Below are 27890 nucleotides of genomic sequence, written 5' to 3'. Positions count from 1 at the left end.
CTCTTGATAATAATTGTAAACACAATTGAAAGCTCGAGAATAAAAAAAATAGTTAACCAATAGCCCTTTTATTGACTCCAACCCATCCAAAACAGTTACATAACAGGGGGTGAAAGTAAACATTTGAATGCAAATGATAATGGCCAAAGACTGATTACATTTGACCAACGTAACAATAAAGTAATTCTAGAACTATACTTATATATTTACCACTTTTTTCTTCCATTTATTTTCCTCTGGGAACCATATTTACCCGTTCGGACTGGGAACAGTGAATTCGTGAAGGTTAATCAAATAAACTTATATTTCATGAAAATATATCCTTTATTTTTAGATCCATATTAAGAACCAAGAAAAATAAATATATTTAGAAACAATAATTTCTATTAACAGTCAAAATAAAATTCTGGTTTTAAAACAAATTTCTACAAATTGGACAAGAACTCTTATAGCTTGTTCGGAACCACTTATATAAGCAAGCAGAATGGAACTTTTTCTTGCAAGTCTGACAAGATAACTTCGGCAGTTGGTACGTTCCTTGGTGTAGAACAGCAAAACAGATATAGCATTCCTCTACGCCATCAAACTTCTTTTCTAAATTGTTGTTCCACAAAGAGAGACCATTCCATATTTTTCCATTCTAAAAATTAATAACAGCAATGAAAGTTTTATAGCATAACGCAACTTTTGTATTATACGAGGTATTTTATATGTATATGTTAATAATTTAACAGGAGGATTCTACTTAAAAATGAGACAAAATGTGCCTTGTTACTTCGTTGTAGGCTGTTTAATCCAATAGTTAAAAAATATTTTTATCCCTTACTTTTATAGGTACTTCAAAAACATTTAGAGCGATGTATGCAAAATTTGGTAATACTGTTTCTCAGAAAATAAATACCCTGTTTCCCTGTCTACGGCACAAGTAGTTTTCCAACCTAGGAACAATTCAACTATACAAGATTATGGCAAAAGAGGCTTTGAAACCTTCAACGAAGTAAGACGTACTTGCAGAAAAATAAAAGAAGCAAATAAAACAGTTGCTATTTTTGCAAATTTATGTAGTAATTATCAACAGTTTATAAAGAGTTAAGTGATAATTATTTGTATTAGTATAAAGCTACGAAAGTAGACGTTAAGTCATGTTAGAGGCGCTTGCGCGACCTGAAAACCCTACACTAGACCTTAGCCAGAAGGTTACACGAACTTTACTTTTTTAGTATAAAGTGAATACAAGTATATTAAACTAGTGATTTTGCCCGTCGCCATGTGACAGGGATCCAATCAGTTACTATCTACAGTCACTTCACTCATTTTTTTTTAATTCCTCCTATTTTATCGTATCTCCTGAAATTTTTTCTGACTCTGACTCCGTAAGTATTTTAGTTTGAAGTCGCCGCTTAGATTCGGCTTCTGAGCTCGTTGTTCTTCATTTTGCTGAGCTTTAAATTCCCTTCTTCGAGCATTCTCAAAAGCACAAACTTTCAAAAGAATTAAAAATTAAATTTTTAAAATAATAAACTCATTGCATGTATATAGTAAATATAAAAAAACATAAAGCATTAAATTATTTTTCTCAATAAATCTTACCTTAAAATTATAGTAAGCAATATTTTGTAAATTTTACGAAAAAATTAATTACTGATGAAGTAGTAAAATTTTGGCAAAAGAATATTTGAATCATCAATTTCTAGAATAAATTAGCAATAAATGAACCGTATCGTTTCAAAAATAAAATTTGACTGATAAGGGCTCAGTAGGTAGTTTTGTAGTAGGTTGAAGTGTCAGTTGGTAGTTCAGATTTCTTTCCTATAGCCCAGGAAAATGAGTAGTGTGGACATTTGTAACAAAAACCTACACGTTTCCTGTAGTCGATTTTTTGGACTTAATTAGTTAGGATATTTCTATCCCTATTTGTTGCTTAGAAATTTGAAAAATAAGTCGTAAATTTCGGTTTTTTATAAATGGTAATAACTTTTTTAAAAATCAACTTATAACCTTCATATTACAAGGAATGTTGGATGTTGTAGTGCTTAAAATATTGTAACGAAATAGCCCATCTCCGATACGACATAATTATTAGAAGGATAAATCTAGAAAACGCAAGAATTGACATTTCAATAGCGCCCGTCTTCGATGCGCTTTCGATGAGACGAATTAGAGGTGGGACTACTCCAGAAAATTCGAGAATAATACTTTTTGGTATATATATGTAACGATGTGAGGAGTAGAGTTTAGTTGTTAAGATACTATCAAACTGTAAACTTATAAATAAATATATTTATATAAATTCGGACCGCTCGTTTTATTCAATTTCGCTACAATATGATTAAAATTTCAAATTAATCGGTCAAATAGTTTAAAAGTTATTTAATTTGTCTATCCAAAATTAATTTTTTTGCAATAATATAATTCAGAAAATTATGTAGCTATAGTAATTATACGGGTATCTTCTAAAAGAAGATTTATTCTACTAATATTATTAAAAAAAAATTAAGAAAAATAATTTTAAATACTGCAAAATAATTTTGAAAAAAAAGGTAGATTTTTTGCTCATAAACAATTGGAAAAACTTTTTAACTATTGCCTACAGGAAAATTATTTTTTAATATTTGGAAAGCCTGAATTTTTTTACAAATTTAAAAGAAGAAAAGTTGTCCTAGGACAATTTGGGACGAAGTAAGCCCCCCCTTTTTTTTAATTGATAGTATCTTTGTTTATAACAATTAAGAGATCTTATTAGCGTTATTCGAAAGAACATATTTCAAAGTTTTAATGTGCAAACTTAAAAGATGGCCTGTTAATGGAATCGTTCACTAAGCTTCAAAATTTGGTGGCTTGAAACTTGCGGGAGCGGTGGAGGAGGAAAGAGTTGTTAAGAGAGCTGTTATCTCTGGTTCTTGTTTATGAATATCTGGTTCTTATAAATTTTTCAACATAGCATATTAACACATTTCTTACCCACATTGTATATGTGGGTAAGAAATAGACTTTTTTTGGCAAAAGCCACCCGCCTAGCATGTTTAGCAAGAAATTAAACCCGAGTTTATTTAAGATTATTTCCAAAGCAATACATAAACCTACACTATTTTTAGAAATAACTGAATAGAATAATTCGTTTTTTTTCACAAAATCTATTATAAATAAATTATTTACGAAGTTTATTAAATAGATTTATTTAACCATTTAATTATTTAAATAATACACATAGGAACAAGCTGAATTTTGCAGAGATTATTAAATTTGGGACTCCAAAAAAGATAAATAGTTTACCACTTTTACCCTCAGGCTTACCCATAAAACCCCCATCGTAGGGGGGTGAAAACGCAAAAACATCGATTAACCAAAAATCTGTACACCGTAGAAAAAAATGTTTCAAATAAAAAATGTAGCTGAGATAATTTTAAACAATAATGTTTATTGGCACTTTTTATGTTGAATGAACCGTTCTGTCAGAAACAACACTTTACACCGTCGATTTTGAATGTCAGTTACACACGCGAAATCAAAGTTCAGTAAAATTTGTATCAGATCGACGGTAAAAATTCGATATCTTTTAATACAAGTGTCCTATCGACAAATATCAAGATGCGTTTTAAAGGTAAAGAGTTCAGCTTTCGTATGCAATGTTTGTGTTTTGCCGCAAATAAACTCAGATTTTATAAAGGTGTTCAATAAATAAACGTGACGCGACTTTTGACATTTTTTACGATTCTCGTGAGATTAATAAAATTGATCACTTTCATTGACCAGTCGTAGTAAAATTTCCATTTTTAGAGATCAATCTTTAAAACCTATGACATGAAATTTTAATTTTGAGTTGTGGCAAGAAACATGAGGCATTTGAAATATGACTAAAAAACGCAGAATTTAATGTTTTACATTACAAACGATCGCACGTAACGGGAAAAGTCTCCAAGAAGACGGTTTTTAGATAGTTTGTTAAGTGAAAAGTATAAATCCATCGTTTTTAGGAATATTTTAAATGCCTCACATTTATTGCTAAAACTTTAAAACTTGAAAACTAAAATTTCATGCTATAAGTGTTGAACGTTAGGCTCTAGTAATCGAAACTTCATAGTGGACAGTCAATGAAAGGGATATATTGTATTGATCTTACGAGAATCATAAAAAGTGGCAAAAATGGCGCTACGTTTATTTAACACATTTATAAAATTTTTAGTTTATCTAGTTTGGAGTTTATTTGCAGCAAAATACAAAATTGATTTTTGTCGATAGGTCATTTGAATCAAAAGATATCGAATTTTTACCGTCTAGCTAATACAAATTTTATTGAACATTGATTTCGCGCGCGTAACTGTCATTCAAAATTGACTGTGGCTTCAAGCGTTGTTGTGAGAGAACAGTTCATTCCACACAAAAAGGGCTAAAAGATTTTTGTTTAAAACTATCTCAGCTACATTTTTTTCTACGGCATACAGATTCTTGGTAAATCGATTTTTTTGCGTTTTTACCCCCTTCGAGGGGAGTTTTAGAGAGGAGCCCGGAGGTAAAAGTATTAAATTTTTTTGCTCCCTTTTGGGGGGCCCAAAATTAATATTCCCGGCAAAATTCATATTGATCGTATGATTTTTAGAGGTTCAGTGGCATTTTCGTCTCTGACGACTGGAGTATAAAACGTAATTTTGCACATTAAAACTTTAGAGCACGTTCTTTCAAATAACGCTAATAAGATCTCTTAATTGTTATAGACAAAGATGCTACCAATTTAAAAAAAAATTGACTAACTTCGTCCCAAATAAATTGTCCTAGGACAACTGTTTTTTTCTTTTACATTTGTAAAAAAATTCAGGCCTTCCAAGCATGAAAAAATAATTTTCTTGCAGGCAGTAGCTAAAAAGTTATTCGAATTGTTTGTAGGCTAAATTTTTTTTTCATTTTTTTTAATAATATTAATAGAATAAATCTTCTTCTTTCAGAAGCTACCTGTATAATTACTATAGCTATATAATTTTTTCACTTATATTGTTGCAAAAAAAAATAATTTGGGATAAACAAACTAAATAACTTTTAAACTACTTGACCGATAAACTTTTGATCATATTTTAAGCCCTACAAGACCCAACATTCCGTGTAATATGACGGTTATAAGTTGATTTTTAAACAAGTTATTACTATTTATAAAAAACCGAAATTTACGACTTATTTTGCAACTTTCTAAGCAACAAATAAATCAATTTAGAAGATTACCGGACTTTGCGGAATGCAATGATTTATCAAACTTATATCGTTTGACAATACTCATTTGTTGTTTGTCACTGTTATTTTTGTTAAATAACAACATATGGCAGATGTGGCGCCTGGCGGGCCATGTGGACAAAATGAATGAAGGGCAGGGCACTCAAAAAATTATAGTGTGGAGACTACGAGAAGAGAGAAGAAACAGAGGTAGACCACCTACACAATGGACAGATGACGTCAAAAATCACTGGGAATTGGTTGTAGGAAGCTCGCAGAAGACTGGATGAAGTGCTAGGGATAACTGCCACTACTCATACAATGTAATGCAAATGCATATAACAAACACTATTTGAGGAAGCAACAATATTAATTTGGAAAGTGAACAACTTTTAGAATATATTCTTCTTTGTAATCTGGTTATGCAAAATATAAGGAACAGCCATAACTTTGTAACAAGAAATAGGGAGGAAGTACTAGACATCATACCAAGTACATACATCGAAGCTTACTGATTTAGAGTTGCAGGATATCGACTACCGAGACTAAACCTTCTCTGTCAGATCTCAGAATAATCACATTAAAATTAAACTCGAAAAAACTTAAGTCACCACTCAAAAAGAATCCGAAACTGGAAAACATATAAAAATAGTTTGATAGCGAATCTACGACGGGGCCAGACTAACATACAATCTGAGCACCACTTAGGACTGCGGCAAAGATTACCGAAATAAATGAGATAATATTGGACTCTTATTAGTAAAGTTGAAACATTCAAAGTAGTAAATAAACATCGGTGCAACTTGTTGGAACAATAATCTGTCGAAAGCAAGATCCGAAACACTAAAAGAGTTAAGAGTTACATTAAGAAATTCATGTTTTACAACAAGAAATTAGAAAACCTAAAAGTAACAACTTGAGAAAATTTTTTTTAAGAAATTGCCTCAATGTTTCAACGCTCACTACGGCATAACTAAAAAAGGTCATCGCCTTATACAAGCCAGATGTTGACTTTACAAAGAGTGAGTATGCAAGTGCGATGTCGTTACTAGAAACGCACTTGCTGGGAAGCGAACCGGTACCGGAAATTTATGAACAGAAATACCGTAAAAATCTATCCAGGGGAGCACATTATCTGAGAACATATGAGATAGCAGAAGAATTTACCTAATATAGATATAAGTACTAAGCCCCTAGAAGGAATAGGACTACGTGGGCTACTTTAATTACAGAGAAACTATCTGAGTAGCTAATAGCTATTTAAGATAGTACTTAACAGAATTCAGCGATTGTACGTTTGCGTTTACTTAATAGTCATCGCCCATCTTTTTTCCAGGCTAATAGCAATTATCATGTTTGTTGTTTCAAACAACCTCCTAGCTAGGTTGATTTTTTGACCCAATAACTAAATTTTATGAAACTGCCACTTTAAATATCGTTAACTTATCATACGATGTATCCAATAGTGTATCTCTATCTTTCATTTGTCAAACCGCTATAATCACCCGTCTGATCATATCCCACTAATCTTATCAATAAATATCAACATTAATGGTGATTGCTTTTGAATTTCTTGAATAAAAAATAAGTTATGGGTTTTATATGTGAAAAAGATATACCTGATGTATTACACATTTTTTAAACTGTAACAACCATTGTTTAATACTCGATCCAGCAATCTGTTTTTTACATTGAAGTGTCAGTCCACCAAGAGGGTAGTTTTGAGGTAAACTTATAACTAAATCTTCTTGTATCTCGTCTACCGTGTATATTGCTGTGATTTCTCTTGCCACCTGCGATACTTTAAGCTGGAAAGTAAAATAAAAATATATTAATAATGTACTGCATCATTTTTCAATTAGGTATAGGGTATTTTTGACGCTATAACGATATAATAGAAACAATCAGTACCTGTTTATATTTATAATGTGAAGACATGTTGGGATTGTAACGAATGCCATACGTTTTATTACAGAAATAACACAATCTAAGGCGTTACTTTGTAGCACGCTAAATTTCTTTATTACGTGCCTGTATGGTTAACTATGTCTTGAGATTACTAATTTTTATCGCTTCGAATACGTATAAGTGTTTAAAAGGCCCGTAAACTTAAAAGACTATTTTAGTAATAAATTATGTTTGGGTTTAGAAAATTCATACGTTCCCATAAAAGAATACGTTGTCTTTTAAACCACTCCATTCAAGTATTAATTATGCATAATCCTTCTCAAAATTTTATTGGTTTTTAGTTAAAGGGATATTATTTTCTCATGGGAACAAATATTTCGGACCAAACTACACATCTCCTTCCCAAAAATTAACTAACTTAGGTCTAATTTATAAAAAGCCAAAATCCGAAGTGAGTTCTCAGTTGCCAGTAATTATTTGAACATCAATAAGCATTCAGACGTGAACATTTGAAGTTAAGTTACGATAGAGAAACAATTTTGTGGTAAGTCATTCACAATTCGTTTTTAATTAATTGCTACACTAAGAGATCCATTTTTTTCATATATTTATAGAGTCCGACTGGCAATTCTTTTCTGCCGCTAGCATTCACAGACAAACCCCTTCTGTTAATGTTGAGGGATTTTATCAATATTTTTGCCGAAGAGGCAAACATATCGTTGTGCTACATCTAGAGGGCCACCTTTTTTCAGAGATGAACACATGTTCCCATTAGAGGTCAGTGACTCTGTCAGAATGTAAGTGCCAGAGATAATTTTTTGTTGTTTTTGTGTGCGGTTTATCTATTTTTTATAAATTTTTATAAAATTTTTATAAATTATTTTTAAGATTAATTAATTAAGTATAGAAATGATGGAACTTCCTGTTTTTTTGTAAAGTTAATTTTAGAATAAAACGAAACAATAGCCAATGGAATTCGTTCAGATTGCAGTCAAATATACATTTGATTATCATTTTTTGTTGAGAGATATTAAAGTTTTAACCAAAGTAAAGACTGCTATCTGTTTTAAAGTATAAGGTTATTGATGACGATATGTGTCATTATCTGTTTTTTATTAATATGTATTTATTAATAAAAAATTTTGAGCATTAATAAACAATGCTTATTGTTTAGCAAACTCCCTGACTTGAGCAATGTGGTCTTCGTTAAGTATTAACGAGAAGCTTTTTATTATCTACTTTTGTCAGCTTTTTCGCTACACTACAACTTATGATTTATTTGTATTTAAAACTAATCGATTGAGTTAATGATAAAATTATTTGAACATATTTTTTCTGAGATTTGTTATTTAATTTATTATTATTAATGTTAGTTTTTGGTTTAAAACAGATTTCAAAGTAATGTTACTATAACAATGTGTAAATTGGTATCATCGAAATTCTCGGAATGAGAACTTCCTCATCCCTAAATTTTTCCTTGATTATCGTCGCGTGTATTATATTCAATACGAGTTTTTACACAACCAAACGCGTCAAAGAAATTATGGGGTTGTGAAGCAAGCACACGTCTTTGTTTTTCTTACACAGTCGATAGATTTGAATGTGCGTTATGCTAATCCGGATGTGTCAATCTATAGAAATCCCAATCTAGAAGTAAATGAGGAGATACATAACAAGGCTTTGCTTTTGATCGAAGAAATGTATTACGTCATATGCATCAGTTTGTTGAAGGCTAAACTCAACAGAAACAAGAGAAATTAAAAAAAATAAAAACGAATCAATTAGTAACTCTATAAGAGAACTAAAAAATGACAGCAAAACTAATTATTTCATGTGGAGTAGCAGACGTTATTGAAAGAATAACAACACTAATATGGAACTGGGTACGCAATATAGCAAGAGCAGTTGATGATCGATGGACGAAAATAATTTTGAAATAGAGACCAGGAATACAAGCTAACAGAAACAGATGTCGATTCCATATGAGATAAACAGATGACATAAAAAGAGTGACTTTAAATTGGATGCGATGTAAGAGGAAAAGTATGCGAGGGGACTATGTTCAGCAAATGAATTGGAGGCTAGATGATGATCTTGCCAAATATAGAAGGCTAATACATTAACATCTCGAAAAATGTTTCAGTTACATAAAAGTGATAACACTGGAAAAAAGTGATAACTAGTAACTCCAAAAGAAGTGGACAACGAAATTAAATAAAAACATCAATACTAGAAAAGCACCTGGATTTGATCTAATCACTGGAGAAATCTTAAAACAATTCACTGGAAAAGTCGTAGTAAATCTGACATACTTTAACAGAGCCTCATTCAGATTAAGATATATTCCCAATATATGGAAAGTAGTCGAGGTCCTAATGATCCTTAAACCTTGAAAATAACTAAATAAAATATAATCGTATAGGCCGATTTTTTTACTACCTGTGATTTCAAAGATATACGAGAAGATATTCATGAAAGGGACGGAACCTCTAATAAAAGCTAAATATTTAATTCCTTGGGTTTAGAGTGTATAAAGTAAAAGAATGATTGGAATCGTCCATTTCGAATAGAGTTTTAAATAGAGTAGGGTTAAGCAACAGTACATTTATTTATTTATCGTATGGCATACAATAAGAACACATATTTAAAAAGCAATATAAAACATTACATGGAGTATTACAAACGAACATCTAATGCATTAATATAGTCTAAAACATTTTCGGTCGCATTCAGGAAATCGTCAAAAACTCCAGGGAACCGCCTTCGGGGGCATTCTTCAACAATGTGACGGACGGTCTGTCGTTTCGCACCAGTCACACTCCGGAGTAAGGGCTTTTCCCCATTTATGTAAGCTGTCAGCACATCTACCGCTTCTTGTTCTTATTCTGTTTAGCGTTGTCCATGTACTCCGGGTCAGTTCAAAGCCTGGCGGTTTCTGTTCGATACAGGCCATTTGCTGTGCTTCCTGTGGTGAGTCGCGCTCCCATTGTCTTCTCCAAGCGTTGGTGAGGTCGAAATGTTCCTGATGTAAGGAGGTGGCCCTTAACACGACAGGATATCTGGAGCCCAGTCTGTTCATTTCGATATCACGCCTATCATGGTGGATGGATAGTTGATGGTTAGACTGGATTTTTCGATATTCTCTGAGAAGGGAGTGACTTCTTCGTAGTTTCGGCGGTGGAATGTGACTCAGGATGGGAAGCCAATAGTTGGGTGTTGGTCTAATTGTACCTGAAATCATTCGCATTGTCTGGTTTAATTGGGTGTCAATAATCTTCGTGTGTTTGCTATTGAGCCATACTGGGGAAGCATATTCAGCTGTCGAGTATACAAGTCCGATAGCAGATGATCTGAGTACGGAGGCTGAGGACCCCCATGTGGTACCACATAGCTTTTGGATTATATTATTTCGCGTTTTCAGTTTTGCTGCCGTTCTTTGTAGGTGTTCTTTAAAACTTACAGTTCTGTCAAGAGTCACTCCAAGATATTTTGGTGTTGAGTTATGAGTTAGTAGTCTGTCTTCAAAGTGAACGGACAGTTTTTTGTTGGCTTGGGCATTATTTAGATGGAAACAGCACACTTCGGTTTTCTTCGCATTAGGCCGTAGCCTCCATTTGCGAAAGTATTCTCCCATAATGGCAAGGTCATCCGTTAGTATTGTTTCTGTAACTGCCATGTTATTATGTCTTGCTGCAATGGCCCAGTCGTCAGCGTAGCCAAATTTCTGCGAATTTGTCCTAGGTAGGTCCGCGATGTATAAATTAAACAGTAAGGGTGCCAAAACAGATCCCTGTGGCAGTCCATTGCTGAGCTTCATTTGGACACTTTTTGAGTTGCCCATTGTGACTTGGAAAGGTCTGTCGGTGAGCATGCTATCAATGAGTCTAGTTATCTTTTGACACGGGATGGCACGGATTAGTTTGCAGATTAGTCCTTGCCTCCAGACGGTGTCGTATGCAGCTGATAGGTCAATGAAAGCAACGGATGTTTTTTGCTTTCTTTGAAAACCTGCTTCAATATGTGTTGTTAGGGATAGGATCTGATCTGTGCAGCTGCGGTTAGGTCCGAACCCTGCTTGCTCAATAGGTATCAATTCAAATATGTTATTACTAATTCTGTTGTAGCAACAGTACATAGCATAATAACTTAACAAAACAACATAGCATAATAACCGCTGCTAAAGAAAGCATGGGAACACGGAAGATTAATGTAAATGGCGAAAGAAGGATCAAACCATGGTTCACCAACGAAATTAAAACTTTAACCTGTGAAAAACAAAAAGCGTATGTCCACTATCAAAGTAATAAGAGTCCACAAACCCACAAACTACCAGCACTGTGTAACCACACGGAATAATGTCAACTCGCAAATAAGAAATCTAAAGAGGGAATAATGGTCTAAATTCACAACAGAAATGGAACGTGATTTATACGGTGTACAACGAAAAGTGTGGAAGATGACGAAGAGAAGGAAAAAAGCTATTAACGAGTAAATATAAATAGTATACATGGAGAACGATGGAAAAAGTATATAGAACAGCTTTACAAGGACGAAGATAGAGAGATCGATGTAAAAGATGGAGGAACCGGGAACAATAACGGAAGAAGAGATCATTACGAATATAGAAAGATTAAAATACCGAAAAGTTCCAGGTCCGGATACGATTACGAATGAACTACTAAAATATGTAAGAACAGCATTAACAGAAAATATTACGAAACTATTCCAAAAGATCCTTGAAATGAAATGCATACCAAAGGAATGGAAATCAAGTATAACGATCCCTATACACAAAATAGGGGACAAAAATGAACCATCTCACTATCGAATTATTACGTTGCTCGACACCAGTTAAAAATTACTGAATAAAATTACTAAGATACTTGCTGAGAAAATAATTGAAAAGTATCAAACATGCGAAGAGCAACAAGGGTTTTGGTGTAACAGATCATCTGTCGATGCCATATTCACAAGACAAATATGAGAGAAAGCAGGAGAATTTAATACACCTGCATTCATGTGTTTTATCGACCTCACTAAAGGCTTCGATTGAACTTTTACACAGAGACTATAACATCCACTATAATACAGATAATAAAGAATATTAACTCTGATCACAAAACAAGAATAAAAAGAGGAACTAAACTAACGGAGGAAGTCAACATTCAATCAGGTTTAAGACAGTGTACAAAATGGGCAACAGAGCAATTAAGATTCTATGCTATGCAGATGATGTACTAATAATATCAAATAATGAAGACGACCTACAACGAATGGTCCACACTTTGAAAGCTAACGCAGAAAAGTTTAACTTGAAAATATCAGCACTAAAAACAAAGTCCCTCGTTATTACTAGGGAGCCAGTGAGATACAAAATTGTAATAAACGAAGAAATAATAGAACAAGTATCGAAATTCAAATATCTGGGAACGCAAATATCGTATTATGGAAACATCTCCAAAGGAACCCGCATACAAGCTAATAAAACATCGCACGTGTCATGATGCCTACGAGACGTGATATGGAGAAATAAGAACATGTGGATAGAAGGAAAAACACGGATACATAATACTTGTGTACGACCGATATTAACCTATGCTATAGAAAAAAGAGCAGAAACAACAATTACAAAGAAAATCTTAAGAATAATAGAGATGAAAACACTGAGGCCGATAGCAGGCAAAACTTTAAGGGACAGAGTCAGTACACAAATCAGAGACATGTGTAAAGTATATGATATCGCCCGATTTGGACGCCAAAGAAGACGAGAATGGAATCAACACATTAAGAGAATGGGAAGAGAGACTTGCCCGAATAGTAAGAGATGGAGAACCAGAAAAAAGACCACAAGAGAGACCCACTAAAAGATGGAGAGATAGCTGGCAGTCAACATAACAAATACTGCTAAATCAGATCTGACACAACAGACCTTAATGCCTAACATACGAAGAAAAAGAAGAAGGGTTAAGGCAAGAAGAAGCCTACTCGGAGCTAAAATAAATAAATGCAGATGTACAAGATAGTGTGTCAGGAGCAGTTCTGTAGCTAATATATACTTATGGATAAACTAAACTTAACAACTAAAAACAATAAAATTCAACATAGTCCTGTTAGTGAAAATAATACTCAGGTACCAACTTCTTCTTTTTTTCTTAATTCAGACGAGACACGTTTATCTTTGGCACTTGGTCATAAGACCTTTGTACATACCCTTTTTTCATTAAACAAAGGCCAACAGTTTCCTCATTGATAGTTTTAGGACCTCTTCTGGTTCAATCCTCAGTTGACCAGTGAATATGACTTCAGCGCCCCACATCACTTAACACATTGCAATGGCATAGGATGTGTATGGCACTATCTTCTTCCATTTCGACTTTACTGCATTATGATTCATTCACCTAACCTAGTTTAAACAGTTGTTTTCTTAACCGACAATGTTCAATCACCCTTTTGGTGACTATTTTAATCTCTCGTTGTGTATTGAAGTTTATCAAATTGTCCGAGAGTTTTTTTATTAATATTCTTGATTATTTTCTTAGTCCTGATTTACTCTTGAGTGGCTCTCCAATTTCGTATCAGCCACCTCTTAACAAAGGATTCTCTCGAGCCTTGTTTTGAAAATAAATCTGCTCGTTCGATCAAAGACACTTTGTTGTCTTCTGCCGAGTTGCTGGGAAGATCTTTGCAGTTCCTCACCAGTTTTGTTTTGGTGAGTAGAGTCTTTACGGAAATGTTGCTTTATCTTTGCCTTGGGGGCCTCCATCCACGATTTCATGAATGCAGGCCACTGCATCAAAAACATCAGCCGGGAACACAGTTGTATTTGACCTAGGCTGTATGATTTGTTATAATTCCATATTTGCCCAAAGATTCCTGTTCAAGTACCATCGATAGTTTTAAATTCATCAGTGAACCATATTAAGTCCCCATTAATTTTTGGGACTTTTTGTTTTCTAGATGGTATAATTGTGTTAATATTCTCAGTAAAGAATAGTTCTAGTATCATCATATCCGAGTTCATCTGAAATATGAATTCCTCAGCTATAGTCCCAGTAATTTCGGGTAACTATTAATTCTGCCTCCTGCTCTGGATAATTCTGCCTCCAAGCACTGTTTGCTTTAAGTCTCAGGATGGTTATAAAGACTAAGATCCCATATGCAGATATTGCAAAATATTTGGGTATTATATGAGACGCTAGGTTACGCTGGAAACTGATTTTAAAACGAAAACGTAAAACGTAAAACTTATATGGACATACGACATCTAGTTGCGGGGTTGTGCTAAACAGAATAATTTAGACAGTGACCTCCATAAGGACTTAGAAATGGTACTGTTAACAAGATCATTGAAAAAATTGTCAAGATTCACGAACAATTGTGATGTGAAAAATAAAAAAGGAGAGTATAGTGCAAGTGATGTACACACTAAGGAATACTAGTAAGTTTGTCTTTAGTCTTAACCTTTTTTGTAACAATTTAACTTAAAGAAAAAATTGTCATTGATCATACTGATTGATTAGATTGAATGTTCATAAGCATCTTATTGGTGTTCATTAAATAAAATAAAAAAAAATTCCCTGCACTTCTATTCTCCAGATTATTTTCAATGGAAGTTTGTTATAATATACGAAAAACTTAAAACAAATAAAAGTATGTACTTACCACCATATTCTTAAATTTGCTCTGATATGTCATCACATCGTTCAATTCTTGTGTAATAAGACGAGGAGATACGTATATTTGAGTTACTTTCTCCACTACTTGCGCTAATTTGCTATCCAAAGTTGTCCACCATTGTCGGACTAACGCCGGTAGTTGTGCTAAAGTAGACGAATAAAGCCAGCATACTAGTTGTTCAATTTTCTCGCTATCACAAGCATCTAAAAAAGAAATGTAAAGAATGTATAGAATCGAGTGGAATATATTTGAATCGATTGGAATCTATTTTGAATCGATTGGATTCGATTGTAATCAAATGGGATCGAATGGAATCGATTTAAATCGATTGGAATCTATTTTGAATCGACTGAAATCGATTTTAATAGATTGGAAACGATTGTAACCGACTTTAATCCATTGTAATAATATCGAATCGATTGGAATCGATTTGACTTGATTGGAATCTATTTTGAATCGATTGGAACCTTTTTGAATCGATTGGAATAGATTTAAATATATTGAAATCGATTGGAATCAGCAGGAATTGGAAGCAGCAGATACTGCATCTATTCTAACTCCATATATTCTCACTATGGTTTGGAATCCACCAAAGTAATATCTTTGAGTAAAATTAGATTAGTATTGTCTAAAGCGTCATCTAGAATATTACCTTGTGCACTATCCTATACGGAACTCCTTCTACAATGATGACTAATAAAGTCGCCACCAATTAAAACTCTACCTTTAATTTGGCTAAATAAATTTTCCCAATCTTTGGATGAGACATATATTTTAGGAGGTTTGAAAACACATAGTATAAATAATTTTACTTGTTCCAGAAAAACACCTCAATCCTCTTTATTTGGATTATAATTTATTATAATCTCATAATTTCAAGTTTAACTAACTTTTTCGGTATTCTTAACTTGGATAGTTCTTTTAGCATTTTTTTTCTATCTACTCCATCAAACGCCTGTTTGAAATCAATATACAAGTTGTAAATTGGTGTTATATTCAACACATTTTTCATATATACAACTTCAGTGACAAATGACAATTCAGTTTTCATTCCATTTCTCAATTTTCATTTTTTTTATTACATACATATGTCCCAATTCTAATAAAATAAGCAGCTAAAAACTATATCTAGAGACTAAGAAATGTCGGCATAAATAAGAAGAATCCTTTGATATTTTAGCAATTTTTTTTTGGATGTGCATTAGAAGTTTTTCGAAAAACTAAGTTTTCAGTTTTTAAAAGGATAATACGCAATATTCACAATTAAAGGGCAACGAAAAATTATTAAACGCTATTGCAGCGTTGATATAAATTTAAACCTATATGTGGAACCTTTCAACAGACAGCATAATGAATGGATAACATCCGAAGAAATCTCATATTTATTTTTATAAGCCGCAGTTAAAAATTTATGATCAGTTTGTTCACAATATAAAAAAAAATACTTTTTATACATTTTATACATTTTTATACATAGATATTTAAAACACAAACCTTTTGCGCTCATTTGAGGTTTCTTTACAAAATTGTCCATAATGCATTTCGATTTCCCTTCACCATAATGTAAAACTTCGGTTGGCATTAATTTAAACAGATTGTTTAAAAAAGTGTTCAATAAATTTTCATTCCTAAAAATATGTCGGGGATTAATATACTTAATTCGTATGTACATCAATGTAGAAGAGCAGTCGAACTAACAGAATGGATAATAACTATACTACACCAGTCTATCTTGGAAAAAGTCATTGATTTTAAGTAAAAATCTTATACAGATATTTAAAGGTTCTAAAAGGCATGTGAGGAATAGCTGATAAAAAAATCCGTGAAGACGTACAGTTGATTTTGCTTTGTTTTTGTTTTAAACAATGTTAAAAAATCATTTTTTGCCTATAAAACGCAGTTTAGAGAAAAATAGTTCAAATAAAAATTGTAGATCTTAAAAATTCCTTAAATTTCCGAGTTTCTAAATTAAAATAAAATAATATACAAGTAACCAACATAGCTGCAAAAACCCTTAATTTTGCAGTAATTTATAAATGTTATTAACTTTGTTTTTAGCTATTCATTTCAGATATTTGTTTATTCCGGACAGCAATTATTTAAACTATTCTATAAGGGTTCATTTTTAAGGAATTTTATATTGTAAGGTCGCTCTACAGGAAACAAACTGCGAAACGGAAGAAAAACTGCGAAAAAGGGAAAAAATACCTGGCTTCGAACTACTGGGTGCTATGTACCATCGATTATACGGCACAGCAACGTACGTTAAACAGAACATAGAAAACGCCGTCCTTGTTTCCACGTGTACTGATGATGAAATTCACAATGTTTTTGTAAAAATTGGAAGCATCACCGTTACTAACACCTACAAACCACCGGCTATATCCTGGCCAGCTCAAGTCATCGACACACATCCGCACCCGTCAATATACGTGGGGGACTACAACAGTCACCATGAGCGGTGCAAATATAAACAATGCAACAGTAATGGGAATGCACTAGTAAAATGGGCGGAGGACGAACACCTATCACTAATGTTCGACGCTAAAGACCGACCTACATTCATGTCAGCAGCATAGAAGAAGGAGTACAATCCGGATCTATGTTTTGTCTTTACTAATAAAAACGGGCAACCTCTAGCAGTCTCTAGAAAAGTAATTAACGACTTCCCACCCAGCCAACACCACCCAGTGATCTTAGAGGCAGAAACCCAGATTCCTATAATCACATCCATCCCTCGCCCACGTTGGAATCTAAAGAAAGCCATTTGGGGTAGCTTTTCTGCGGAACTGGACAAGACTCTAGACTGGATACCCCCTATCATCAGAAATTACAAAAGATTCGTTGGAGCCGTAATGAGCACGGCCAAAAATCATATACCAAGAGGCTACCGAAAAGAATACATTCCTGGTTGGTCCCAATAACAGCGAAGAATTGTATCAAAATGTCCTGGAAAGCGGCGATCAAGAATTAGCCGATGAACTGCTCCATAGCCTAGATGCAGCAAGACAACAAAAATGGACGGAAACTGTAGAAAGTCTTAATTTTAAAATATCAAGTAGGCAAGCATGGACACTACTAAGAAAATTATGAAGCTGAACTCCCATAACAAGGAAAAAAACAACAATTAACCCAAACACTATTGCCTCACATCTGGTATCGACATTTAGGGCCCCGAAAGATAAGCCACACACAATCAAGGTAAAACGAGAGCTCAAAACTTTAAAATTCCAATCTGCAGAAAGCGAATACTCTCGCCCTTTCACTTTCGAATAAGTCACTATAGCTCTCAAGGATGTAAAGCCAGGTAAAGCCTCAGGTTTTGACAATATTCATCCCGAATTCCATTCCGAGAGAATGGATGGCCCACTTTTTCACAGATATGAAGACCGGTACCATACCACAGGAACTCAAACGCTCAAAGACCATTGTCATATTAAAACCAGCGAAACCAAATAATAACAACCCTAAGAACTACAGACCAATAGCCCTGCTATCGGCAACGTTCAACCTACTAGAAAGACTTATCTATAACAGAATTAGTCCAAAGCTACTTGAATCAATACTGGTTGATCAGGCAGGTTTCCGATCGAAAAGAAGCTGCGCAGATCAGGTTCTTTCACTTACAACATTTATTGAGGTAGAGTTCCAGAGAAAACTTAAAACTGCAGTCGCATTCATAGACCTATCAGCGGCCTACGATATAGTCTGGAGAAAGGGCATGATATACAAACTCCTCCGTACAATCTCCTGTAAATCCACCGCTCGAATAATCAACAGTTCAAGCTCGAATAATTCAAGTAGTCATGGGAACCGACATCAGCACCTCAAGAAAACTGAAGAATGGACTGCCTCAGGGATCTGTCCTAGCTCCTCTTCTCTTTAGCCTGTACATCGCTGATATACCAGAAACCAGATCAAGGAAGTTTGGTTACGCCGACGACTGGGTCTTTGCAACAAGGTGTTAGTCATTTGAACAAACAGAAGAAATCCTTACGGCAGACTTACACACAGTGGGAAAGTATTTCCGTAAATGGAGGCTCCAACCAAACGCTACCAAAACAGAGGTTTTCAGTTTTCATCTAAATAACAAGCTTGCAGGAAGAACACTGAACATTCAATTCGAAAACAGCACATTCGCCTACAATATAACACCAAAGTACCTTGGGGTGACTCTTGACAGAACTCTATATTTCAAGGAACATCTGTCAAAAACAGCGGAAAAACTTAAATCCAGAAACATCATTCAGAAGCTGCGCGGCACACATGGGGAGCATCGGCTTCCACCTTGCGATCATATGCCCTGCGCCTTGTCTTCTCAACTGCGGAATACTGCTCTTCAGCCTGGCTTAACAGCCCACATATACACAAAGTAGATGCCAAATTGAACAACACAATGAGAGTGATTGCTGGTGTTATCAAATCCACCCCTACGCAATGGCTCCCAGTACTGAGCCACATTCCACCACCAAAACTACGTGTGACTGCGGACAACCCCAAACTATCTGATTTCCTAATGGCGACTCCCGTGTCGATAGAATATATAAATAAGTTAGATGTTTGTTTGTAAACATATATGTAATGTTTTATACAAAATATATGTAAATTTAAATGTAAATGTGTCAAATGCCATACGATAAATAAATAAAACTTAAGGTACATAAAATATTTCATTAAATTTGTTATTAATAATCAGTTTGAAAAAAGGCTGACTTTTTAGCTTATAAACATTTATAATAACTATCGACATTTTTATGTCAAACGCTCGTAAGTAGACTCAATGAAAAACTGGTAAAAAGACAAAATTTCCAAAAAAAGACAAAACCTATAACCAATAGGAAACAAGATAGCATTTTTTTCTTAAAATCATATTTCCATTATTTATTAACATTAAGGGCTGAATATTGAACAGATTATAAACGAAGATCTAAATTTTATGATCCATTTTATAGATGGTATATACCGAGGAGTAAAAAGTTATAACCCGTTAAAGTGATGGTACTCGTAAAATGCCGCCACGGTACATTCCACACTCAACACTCCTTTATCAATTACAAATTTTACTGGCATTATTCTATCACTCGTTCTTACAACATCTACTACGTTACCTTTCATTTTACTATCAGTAACTACACCAACTGCATTCCTAGTGTTACTTTTCCCTACATACCCCACAATTTGTATCACTCACCTAGTTCTGTCGCCCTTGTCTTTTCCATGTAATCTTTTAAATGCAATCAATTTGTACTCTTCCTCTTTTAAGCGCATCTACTAACTCCACACTCTTACCTGTAAGAGTTCGAAGATTCCAAGAAACTATCCTAATTTTTCTTATCTCTAATGATGTTCTCCCTCCCCCTGAAATAGTCCTCACCCGGAAATCCCAACGAAGGCTCAGTTTGCTCCGGAACATTTTACCTCAGAACATGCTATTATTTCAGTATAATTTTTATTAAATTACATTGGAGAAGGTCTTTTCATTTTTATGACCTGAAAAGATTTTCGGACATTTGATGCTTGAATGCCTTTTCTATCAGCATCATATCCTGCACGATTTAGCCAACACACCACCAATTCAACTAAAGTACAGCATTACCCCACACCCGCATGCATTTTTCTGTATAGGCCAGGATCCCGACTGTAAGGACTGCCCCATAAGCCAATGTATTGTTGTATAAGTTTTCAAGGAGTATGCAAGGAAATTCAAACAAAAATATTATTTTAAATTCACGGTCAGGAGATAACAAACACAGAGCGAAGCAAATCTAATATTATTAGTTTTCAAGGAGTATGCAAGGAAATTCAAACAAAAATATTATTTTAAATTCACGGTCAGGATATAACAAACACAGAGCAAAGCAAATCTAATATTATTACATAATCTGTTCTTTTTTTTTTGAAGGACACTAAATGGAGCATGGTATTTTCACTAAAATATACTCAACCGATAGTCATACAAAAATATTCTTTGCATGTTATTTTATACCTCTATTAAACGTGCATTGAATGTACAAAAAACCAGCACTATAAAAGCAATTGTTTGGTTATTTATACAACTTTTCTCATAAAACAAATTACTTTGCATTACTTTGCAAATGCATTTCTTAATAAATAATGTAATTTCTTAAAAATAAAACATTCGAGAGCAAAGATAATAAAAAATTGAGTTTTTTTTAAGCTTGAGATACTGCTATTGTTTTATAATAATTGTTTTCCATTTTAAACGTTTTTATTACCGCTGATTTATTTTTAATTAACTCAGAAGATACATTCTGAATTTTTGAATATATTATTAAAAATTCCTCACATTTAGTACGAAGGCGTTTACTTCTGCTGTGTTAATTGTAATAAATACCTGAGCCAATCCGCATACTGGAAACGAAGTTCAGTGCTAGCACTGTCACACAGCGTCAAAAGAACATCCCAAAGAAGTAGATATGCCAGAGAATAAGTATACGAATCTGTCATCGGTTCAACTCTGCAACTATCTTCACCCAACCTAAAAATATGAAATAAAATACTAAAACGCGTTATATTTTTCTTTTATAAACAATATGGCAGGCCATTACCTATTACTGTCTCGCACTGAAATACTTAATGTTGATACTACTCACTTGAGCTTAGAGCTCACTTACTTAGAGCCTGGTTGACTATTTTCATTAGGTTGATAATAAGAAGCTGCTCAACACAGACATTTGCATGTCAAATATGTCGATCATATTCACATTCACTTATATTTATCTGCTTTAGTGTTCAACTAGATATAAACAGATCAGCTTATAGGTAAAAAGAATAAGACTTACAATCAATTTATTCTACCACCAACGACCGGTTTCGCATACTATAAATTGCTATGCATCTTCAGGTCAACGGTACATGGTAAACTAAATGATGCCGATACAAGGATTATCATTTAGTTTTCCATGTACCCTGGACCTAAAGATGCATAGCAAATTATAGTATGCGAAACCGGTCGTTGGTGGTAGAATAAATTGATTGTGAGTAAGTCTTAATCTTATTTCTTTTTACCTATTTGAAATGGACTCGTACAGGCAACATATTCAAGATCAGCTTATCTTCAACTTATGTGCCGTATTCTAGTCTAGGTATAAACCCAACTTCTGGTCCTCTTTTTTACTCATATAAGTTTATTGTACGTGAAACGGTTAGATAATACATCCCATAATAATGTACAGGTGAATTAGCGGTGTGTAAATGGGTAGGAATAAAAAAATATGAATACTCAATACTCACCAACATGCAAGGTAAGCATGGTACTTAATTACTAAAAATTCAACCACTGAAAACCAACCCTACTCAAAGTGCGTTAAAAATATCACCTCCGACACAAGAGACACCTCAAAATCGCCATATATAATGCTCGGTCACTCTCTGTCGAGGAAAGATTCTAGGAAATGGAGAAAGAGCTCTCAAAAGTGAATTGGGATATTGTGAGTATAAATTAAGTTAGAAAAAATGGAGAGAATCTTATCACAACCCCATCAGGCTATTTATGACACTACAAAGGAGAAAAGAAATCGACGGTCGGAGGCGTCAGTTTCTTTATTCCAAAAAAAGCGAACAGCATTGTGTCAATAAATCAAATCTAAACAAAGTGCAAATATTCTACGATTAAATATCCTGTGCACTCAACAAACGTCTTGGTCACTTTTTAATAATAGGTGACGATTTCAACGCCAAAATAGGCACTAAGAAAGACCCCTCTGATATAATATTGGAGAATTTTGGAACCAAAGGCAGAAATGATAGAGGCAAACAACTTTCCTCTAGAAAAACAATCTCTATCAAATGAACAGCTTCTGTAAAAATAAAAACACAGAAGATGGACATGGGAAAGCCCTAATGGAAACACGAGGGACGAAATCAACTATTTCTTAACAAACAAAAAAGGATTATTTAAAGACGTAAATGTACTTACGTTTCACCGATGATATAGTCATAATAACTAAGGATCTAGGAATGGCCAGAGAGATGATACAGGAACTCGTTGTGGCTACAGAAAATGTAAGTTTAAATGTAAACATCTTGTAAACAAAATTAATGACAAATTTGGTACCCAACCAGAACATCAGTATTGGTGGGCAAGAAATAGAACCCGTAGATAAATATAAATACCTAGGACATGAAATTATGATTGGCAGGGCATCCGCTTAGTTTTGACATATAGAGTGGAAACACTTACCTTAACACAAAAGAATCGACTAACAAACTGAGTGCCACACAAAGAAGAATGGAGCGATTCATGTTAGGAATAACTCTGAGGGGCAAAATTAAAAACGAACAGATTAAGAGAAGAACCAAGGTGACTGACGTCATCGAAAGGATATATCTAGAATGGCAGATAAGCAATGAACCAAGAATGGGGACCAAGGAAAGACAAGAGAAGCGTCGGTCGACCACGTACACGATGGACTGACGATTTAAAAAGGCTAAATAAAAACTGGATGAAAGCGGCGCAAGATAGATGGGGTTGGAAACATGAGGAAGAGGCCAATGTTCACCAGAGGACTTTTGAGGCTGGATTATGATAATGAGATCGGTAGATTAAGATGTTTAGGGTACGTTCAAGCCGGAAAATAGTTACCTGATACGAAAAATCGGGGAGTTGCAAGTTCTTACAATGAGTAGGAGGGAAATACTAAAGGAGACTTGGCGGTAGATGCGTAGTGAAGATCTATGTGCTAAATATGTGTATAAAGAGAATTAATATCGGTATCACCCGAATGACACTGAGTTTCTGAATACATAAATACTTGTTAAGTAAAGCTGGTAAGTTAATACCATTACCCTGTTGCTTTCTGTCAGTTTTTTACTATGATTGTATTAAGTTTTGGATTAAGAGGTTACAAATTATTTACACCAATACTTACTTGAAACCCATGAGCATGCTATTAATAATTTCGTGCGTTTCCACCAATTTTTCCTTAAACTGCTCGAAAATCAGGCCATTGTGATGCGGAGTATTGGTAATGACAGCTTCATTATCAATTTTAACCAAACCAGGTACCAAAACTAACAACATTTTATATCCCCACGACTGCAAGTTCGGTTGTGAGTTTACCAACAAGACACAACCTTGTTTTAAGAATTTTGTCCATTTTGGTAATGTCGATTCACTTAGTTTAAATATTGTATCACAGTTTATGTTATCAAGGAGCTTCGATAGTTCTTGTATCAGGGGTATATATTTCATAATATCCTTCTTGTCTTTAAATTTATCTGCAAATTTAAAATACAAGGTAGAATACAAATATGAAAACATACCAATAAAATCAGATTGCTGGATTATAACGATCCATCAAAAAAAAAAGTGGAACAATAAGCGGTACTATAGACTAGCGATGAGCTTTATACTATATTTTGCTATAGGCTTCTTAAAAACTCAAACACCATGGAAGCATGTGGGCAGTGGCGAAACTTGATGAAAAATTTTGGGTAGACAATTTTAAAGGAGTAATCCTTATTTCAGGAGTGAGGAAAATAAAACAGAATATTTTTTAAATATTTTATTTTCATAAACAAGTAAACACAACAAAAACATGGACACATTTTTTAAAACAAAAAATAAACTTCCTCAATACATAGTTCAACTCCTATAACAACTATATGGAAAAAACTGAACATAATGTCTAGATCAAAACCCCATAACTGAATCAACTTTCTAACTCAAAATAACACTATTTATAAAGGTCCAGAAGAAATATCCAATATACTAGCATCTACTTATGAATATAACTCAAGTAACTTAAATTGGAAGAACCTCTTCTTTTAAAATTTTTTACTGTGTCAACATCAATAATTGTTCGAAGTATATTGGTGCACTCATTTAGGTATATTTCAATTGTATTGTCATTTTTCAGATTTTTAATATTTTGTGTCATTTTATGTATTTTTTCGATACATAAGCCTACATCACCAGAAATTTTTGACTGTAAAATCAAATAGAGGTGGTCTGTGAAAATAAAAATTTTGTAAAAAAGACGTAACATAAGCACAAATTTAGGATTTAATAAAATATTTTTAATAGCAATTGCTAAGTTGGTACTCTCTGGGTCAAATTTGTCTGATTCTATAATTATTTCTGTGACATCCAGTAATTTTTGATAATATTTGTCAATTGTAAAAACCGATCTTGAATGAAAATTCCATCTAGTTCCAACAGTACGTGGCAAATCAAACCCCATTTTACGGAGTTCTGCCATTCTTAACGGAGATCTACTAAAAAATGTATGAAAAGCGGATAAGTTACAAATAAAAAGTTTAACATCCTTAATTTTTTTTTAACCATAGAGTAGAACTAAAATTAATTGGTGTGCATAACAATGAATAAAAATGGCACGAGGGCAGGTTTCTTTAATTTTAGTTTGAACGTTACCTTTGGCGCCCGACATTACACTAGCGCTATGTTTGGCATATTAATTTATCATTTTTTATCTCGTTGGAATGTAAAACGTGAATAATTTTTTCTGCAAGACCATTTGCTGGTTTATCACTAGACACGTCATAAAATCCCATAAATCTTTCACATATGTCTTTTTTGTACACATACCTTAATATTACACTCAACTGGGATTTGCAGGATACATCACTTGTTTCATCAGCCTGAACAGATATAAAGTCCGCTTCTTGCAATTCTTTAAAAAATTTCTGTCTGATAATAGGTACATTCCACCGATTCCAATATATTAAATTTATAGTTCATGAAAATTCTAGAGTTTTTTATAATAAAATATATTTTCGCAATAGTAATGTGATTAAAATTTAGTAACTTCTACTAACCTTTATTTTTTGAAGTACCAGTTTCATCATGTTCTCGAAAAGCTAATTCTTGACAAGCCAAAAAACGAATTACATCTATTAAACGACTGACAATTTTGTGATTTTTAACAACACGCTCGTTGTGACGTTGAGTATCAATTTTTTTCTGTGGTTAATTGCATGATCTATTCGAACTTTTCCCAACAAATGGAACATTTCTTGCGACGAAATATGTTTTTTTGAGGTAGCGTGTTTGCTAGCTTTGTCCACAAATTTTTTTATAGTATCTATTCGACTTCTAGTCCAAGATGAATCGTCTCCAAAAAACAGACAAGAAAAACAATATAATTTATTTTCAGTTTCGCTGCCGCAAAGCCATGTAAACTTCTCGTACCATTTATGATTGAAATGTCTTGTTGTTTTTCCATCTTTTTGTGATAAACTTAATTTAGGTCGTTTTTGACTACTTTTCAATTTAATTTTATCTTCTAAGTTAAGCGCCGAAAACAAATTCTCTTTTAACAACACGACGGGGTCGAAATTAACTGAATCCATGTTAAACTTTTTAAAAAAGAAAATAGATCATAGATCTATTGAACGCTCTTAAATCACCTGTCTGAGAGAAGTTAAAAAAATTAAATAAGATTTCCACAAGTCGTCATAGCATTAAAGCATTCTCCAATAAATCAAATAAGTATTGTTGAAAACCCGCGCGACATATATCAAGGATTTAAGTTGGTCCGTTGTGCTAGACAAATCAGAAACTGTCTCTTCGGGACATAAATTTCGCCATCGTCGGTATATGTCGGACTCTGTCGGACTGTGAGACATCCCTGCGTTTAATAGACAAATATGGTATTGTCTTTATATAGGCTCCAATCGCTAAAGATTTTTCGTCCTAGGTTTAGAATTTGTTCAGTTTAATTTTAATTTTTCTGTAATAATAGTGCAGGATTTTAGTATATTTGGCTAATATTAATTATTTTTAAAGACATTTCTAAAAATATTCTGGGGATTTTTCTATTTGGGTAGACAATGTCTACCTTGTCTATTCTTAAGCGTCGCCCATGCATGTGGGTATCCTTCTAAGTTGTTGGAAACGCCGTTTTACAAATCCCTCAAATGAGAGACGGCCGAAACAAAAACAGTGACTACTCTTATAAAAACTGACACATTACAGTCGAGTATAATTCACTTTTTTTTTACAACAAATTTGCCGGTTAATCCAGACTAAACACGCCAAGTCTGCTCTCTATAAAATCTCTTCCAAATCTTAACTTCACTTCCCATAAAACTTAACACTGCTACTATATTACACATTTTCCCATAATAAAAGACGAAAAACGAAAAAACATTACGAATTTGAAGAAAAATTAGGACCAACACCTAAACCAACTGCCTTCGACAGAGGCTCCACTGAGAGTAATGTAATTATCTTTAAAATTCATTCGCCCAACTCGGTATAAACAAAACATAAATGGGGATATTTCTGTTTAATTGACGCGCAAAATATCCTAAAGTGGCTCTCGATCAAAGAATACCTAAGAAATACGCATCTGTGAAATATAAACACACTTTAAAATGTGTTTCATTATAAATATCGGTGACGCAAAAAGGATTGAAATACTTTTTCGGTGTTTTAATACATACAAAGTGATTTAAAATGCTACAAGTTTATTCGGGGAAAACCCATCCGTTACGGATACATTCTGGTGCATTGCGACCAGTAAAGGTTACCTTGTAAAATTTCATCCCTACACTGGAAGTGGAGATAAATTACAGGGTAACTCGTTAGGAAGTTCCGTAGCAGAAAAACTGTTTATAGGCATTTTACCACAGGAATCTGTTATCTAAATTAATATTTTTTTTACAACTTTACCTTTACTGACAAGGCTGAGGGATTAAAAGATACACTGTATCGGCACAATTAGAAAAGACAGGATTGAAAGAGCCCCGCTAAAAGAAATAAAAAAAATTCGTGGAACTTCCCACCCTCTACATAGCGAAGAACATAAGCTCACTCTTGTTCGCTAGAGTGATAATAATGAAGTTACTATGGCAACTAATATTTCAATTTCAGAAATATTTACCATATGAAGCTGTAACAGATGGTCCATAAAAGATAGAAAAATTATAGTGGTTCTCCAATCAAACGTTGAGCAAATGTATAACAAGGCAATGGGTGGTGTAGACTTATTCGATAAGCTAAGAGATTTGTATAGGATTAGAATTCGATTTAAAAATTGTATTGGGTACGGTATTGGACGATATTCAAATTTTGCTTGAATTAGACAATAGTCAAAATCCTTAAAACATGTTGCTGAGGA

The 27890-nt window shown here is 33.7% G+C and overlaps 1 protein-coding gene across 1 annotated transcript in view; it reads right to left on the bottom strand.

The window, feature by feature from the left end:
* Positions 1–300: 300 nt before the first annotated feature.
* The window catches only part of Ltn1 (E3 ubiquitin-protein ligase listerin), a 93833-nt gene continuing 66243 nt past the window's right edge, over positions 301–27890 (bottom strand). The window contains exons 15-20 of the mRNA XM_072535185.1: positions 23676–24024; positions 21140–21283; positions 16279–16412; positions 14770–14987; positions 6819–7007; positions 301–640 (exon numbers count right to left, since the gene is read on the bottom strand). Of these exons, the coding sequence (XP_072391286.1) occupies positions 413–640; positions 6819–7007; positions 14770–14987; positions 16279–16412; positions 21140–21283; positions 23676–24024 (1262 nt within the window). The 3' untranslated portion in view covers positions 301–412. The remainder of the gene's footprint in view (positions 641–6818; positions 7008–14769; positions 14988–16278; positions 16413–21139; positions 21284–23675; positions 24025–27890) is intronic.

This window comes from Diabrotica undecimpunctata, chromosome 6, assembly GCF_040954645.1.
Source record: "Diabrotica undecimpunctata isolate CICGRU chromosome 6, icDiaUnde3, whole genome shotgun sequence".
In the NCBI taxonomy this organism is placed as follows: domain Eukaryota; kingdom Metazoa; phylum Arthropoda; class Insecta; order Coleoptera; family Chrysomelidae; genus Diabrotica; species Diabrotica undecimpunctata.
This window is presented reverse-complemented; position numbering and strand designations above follow the sequence as displayed.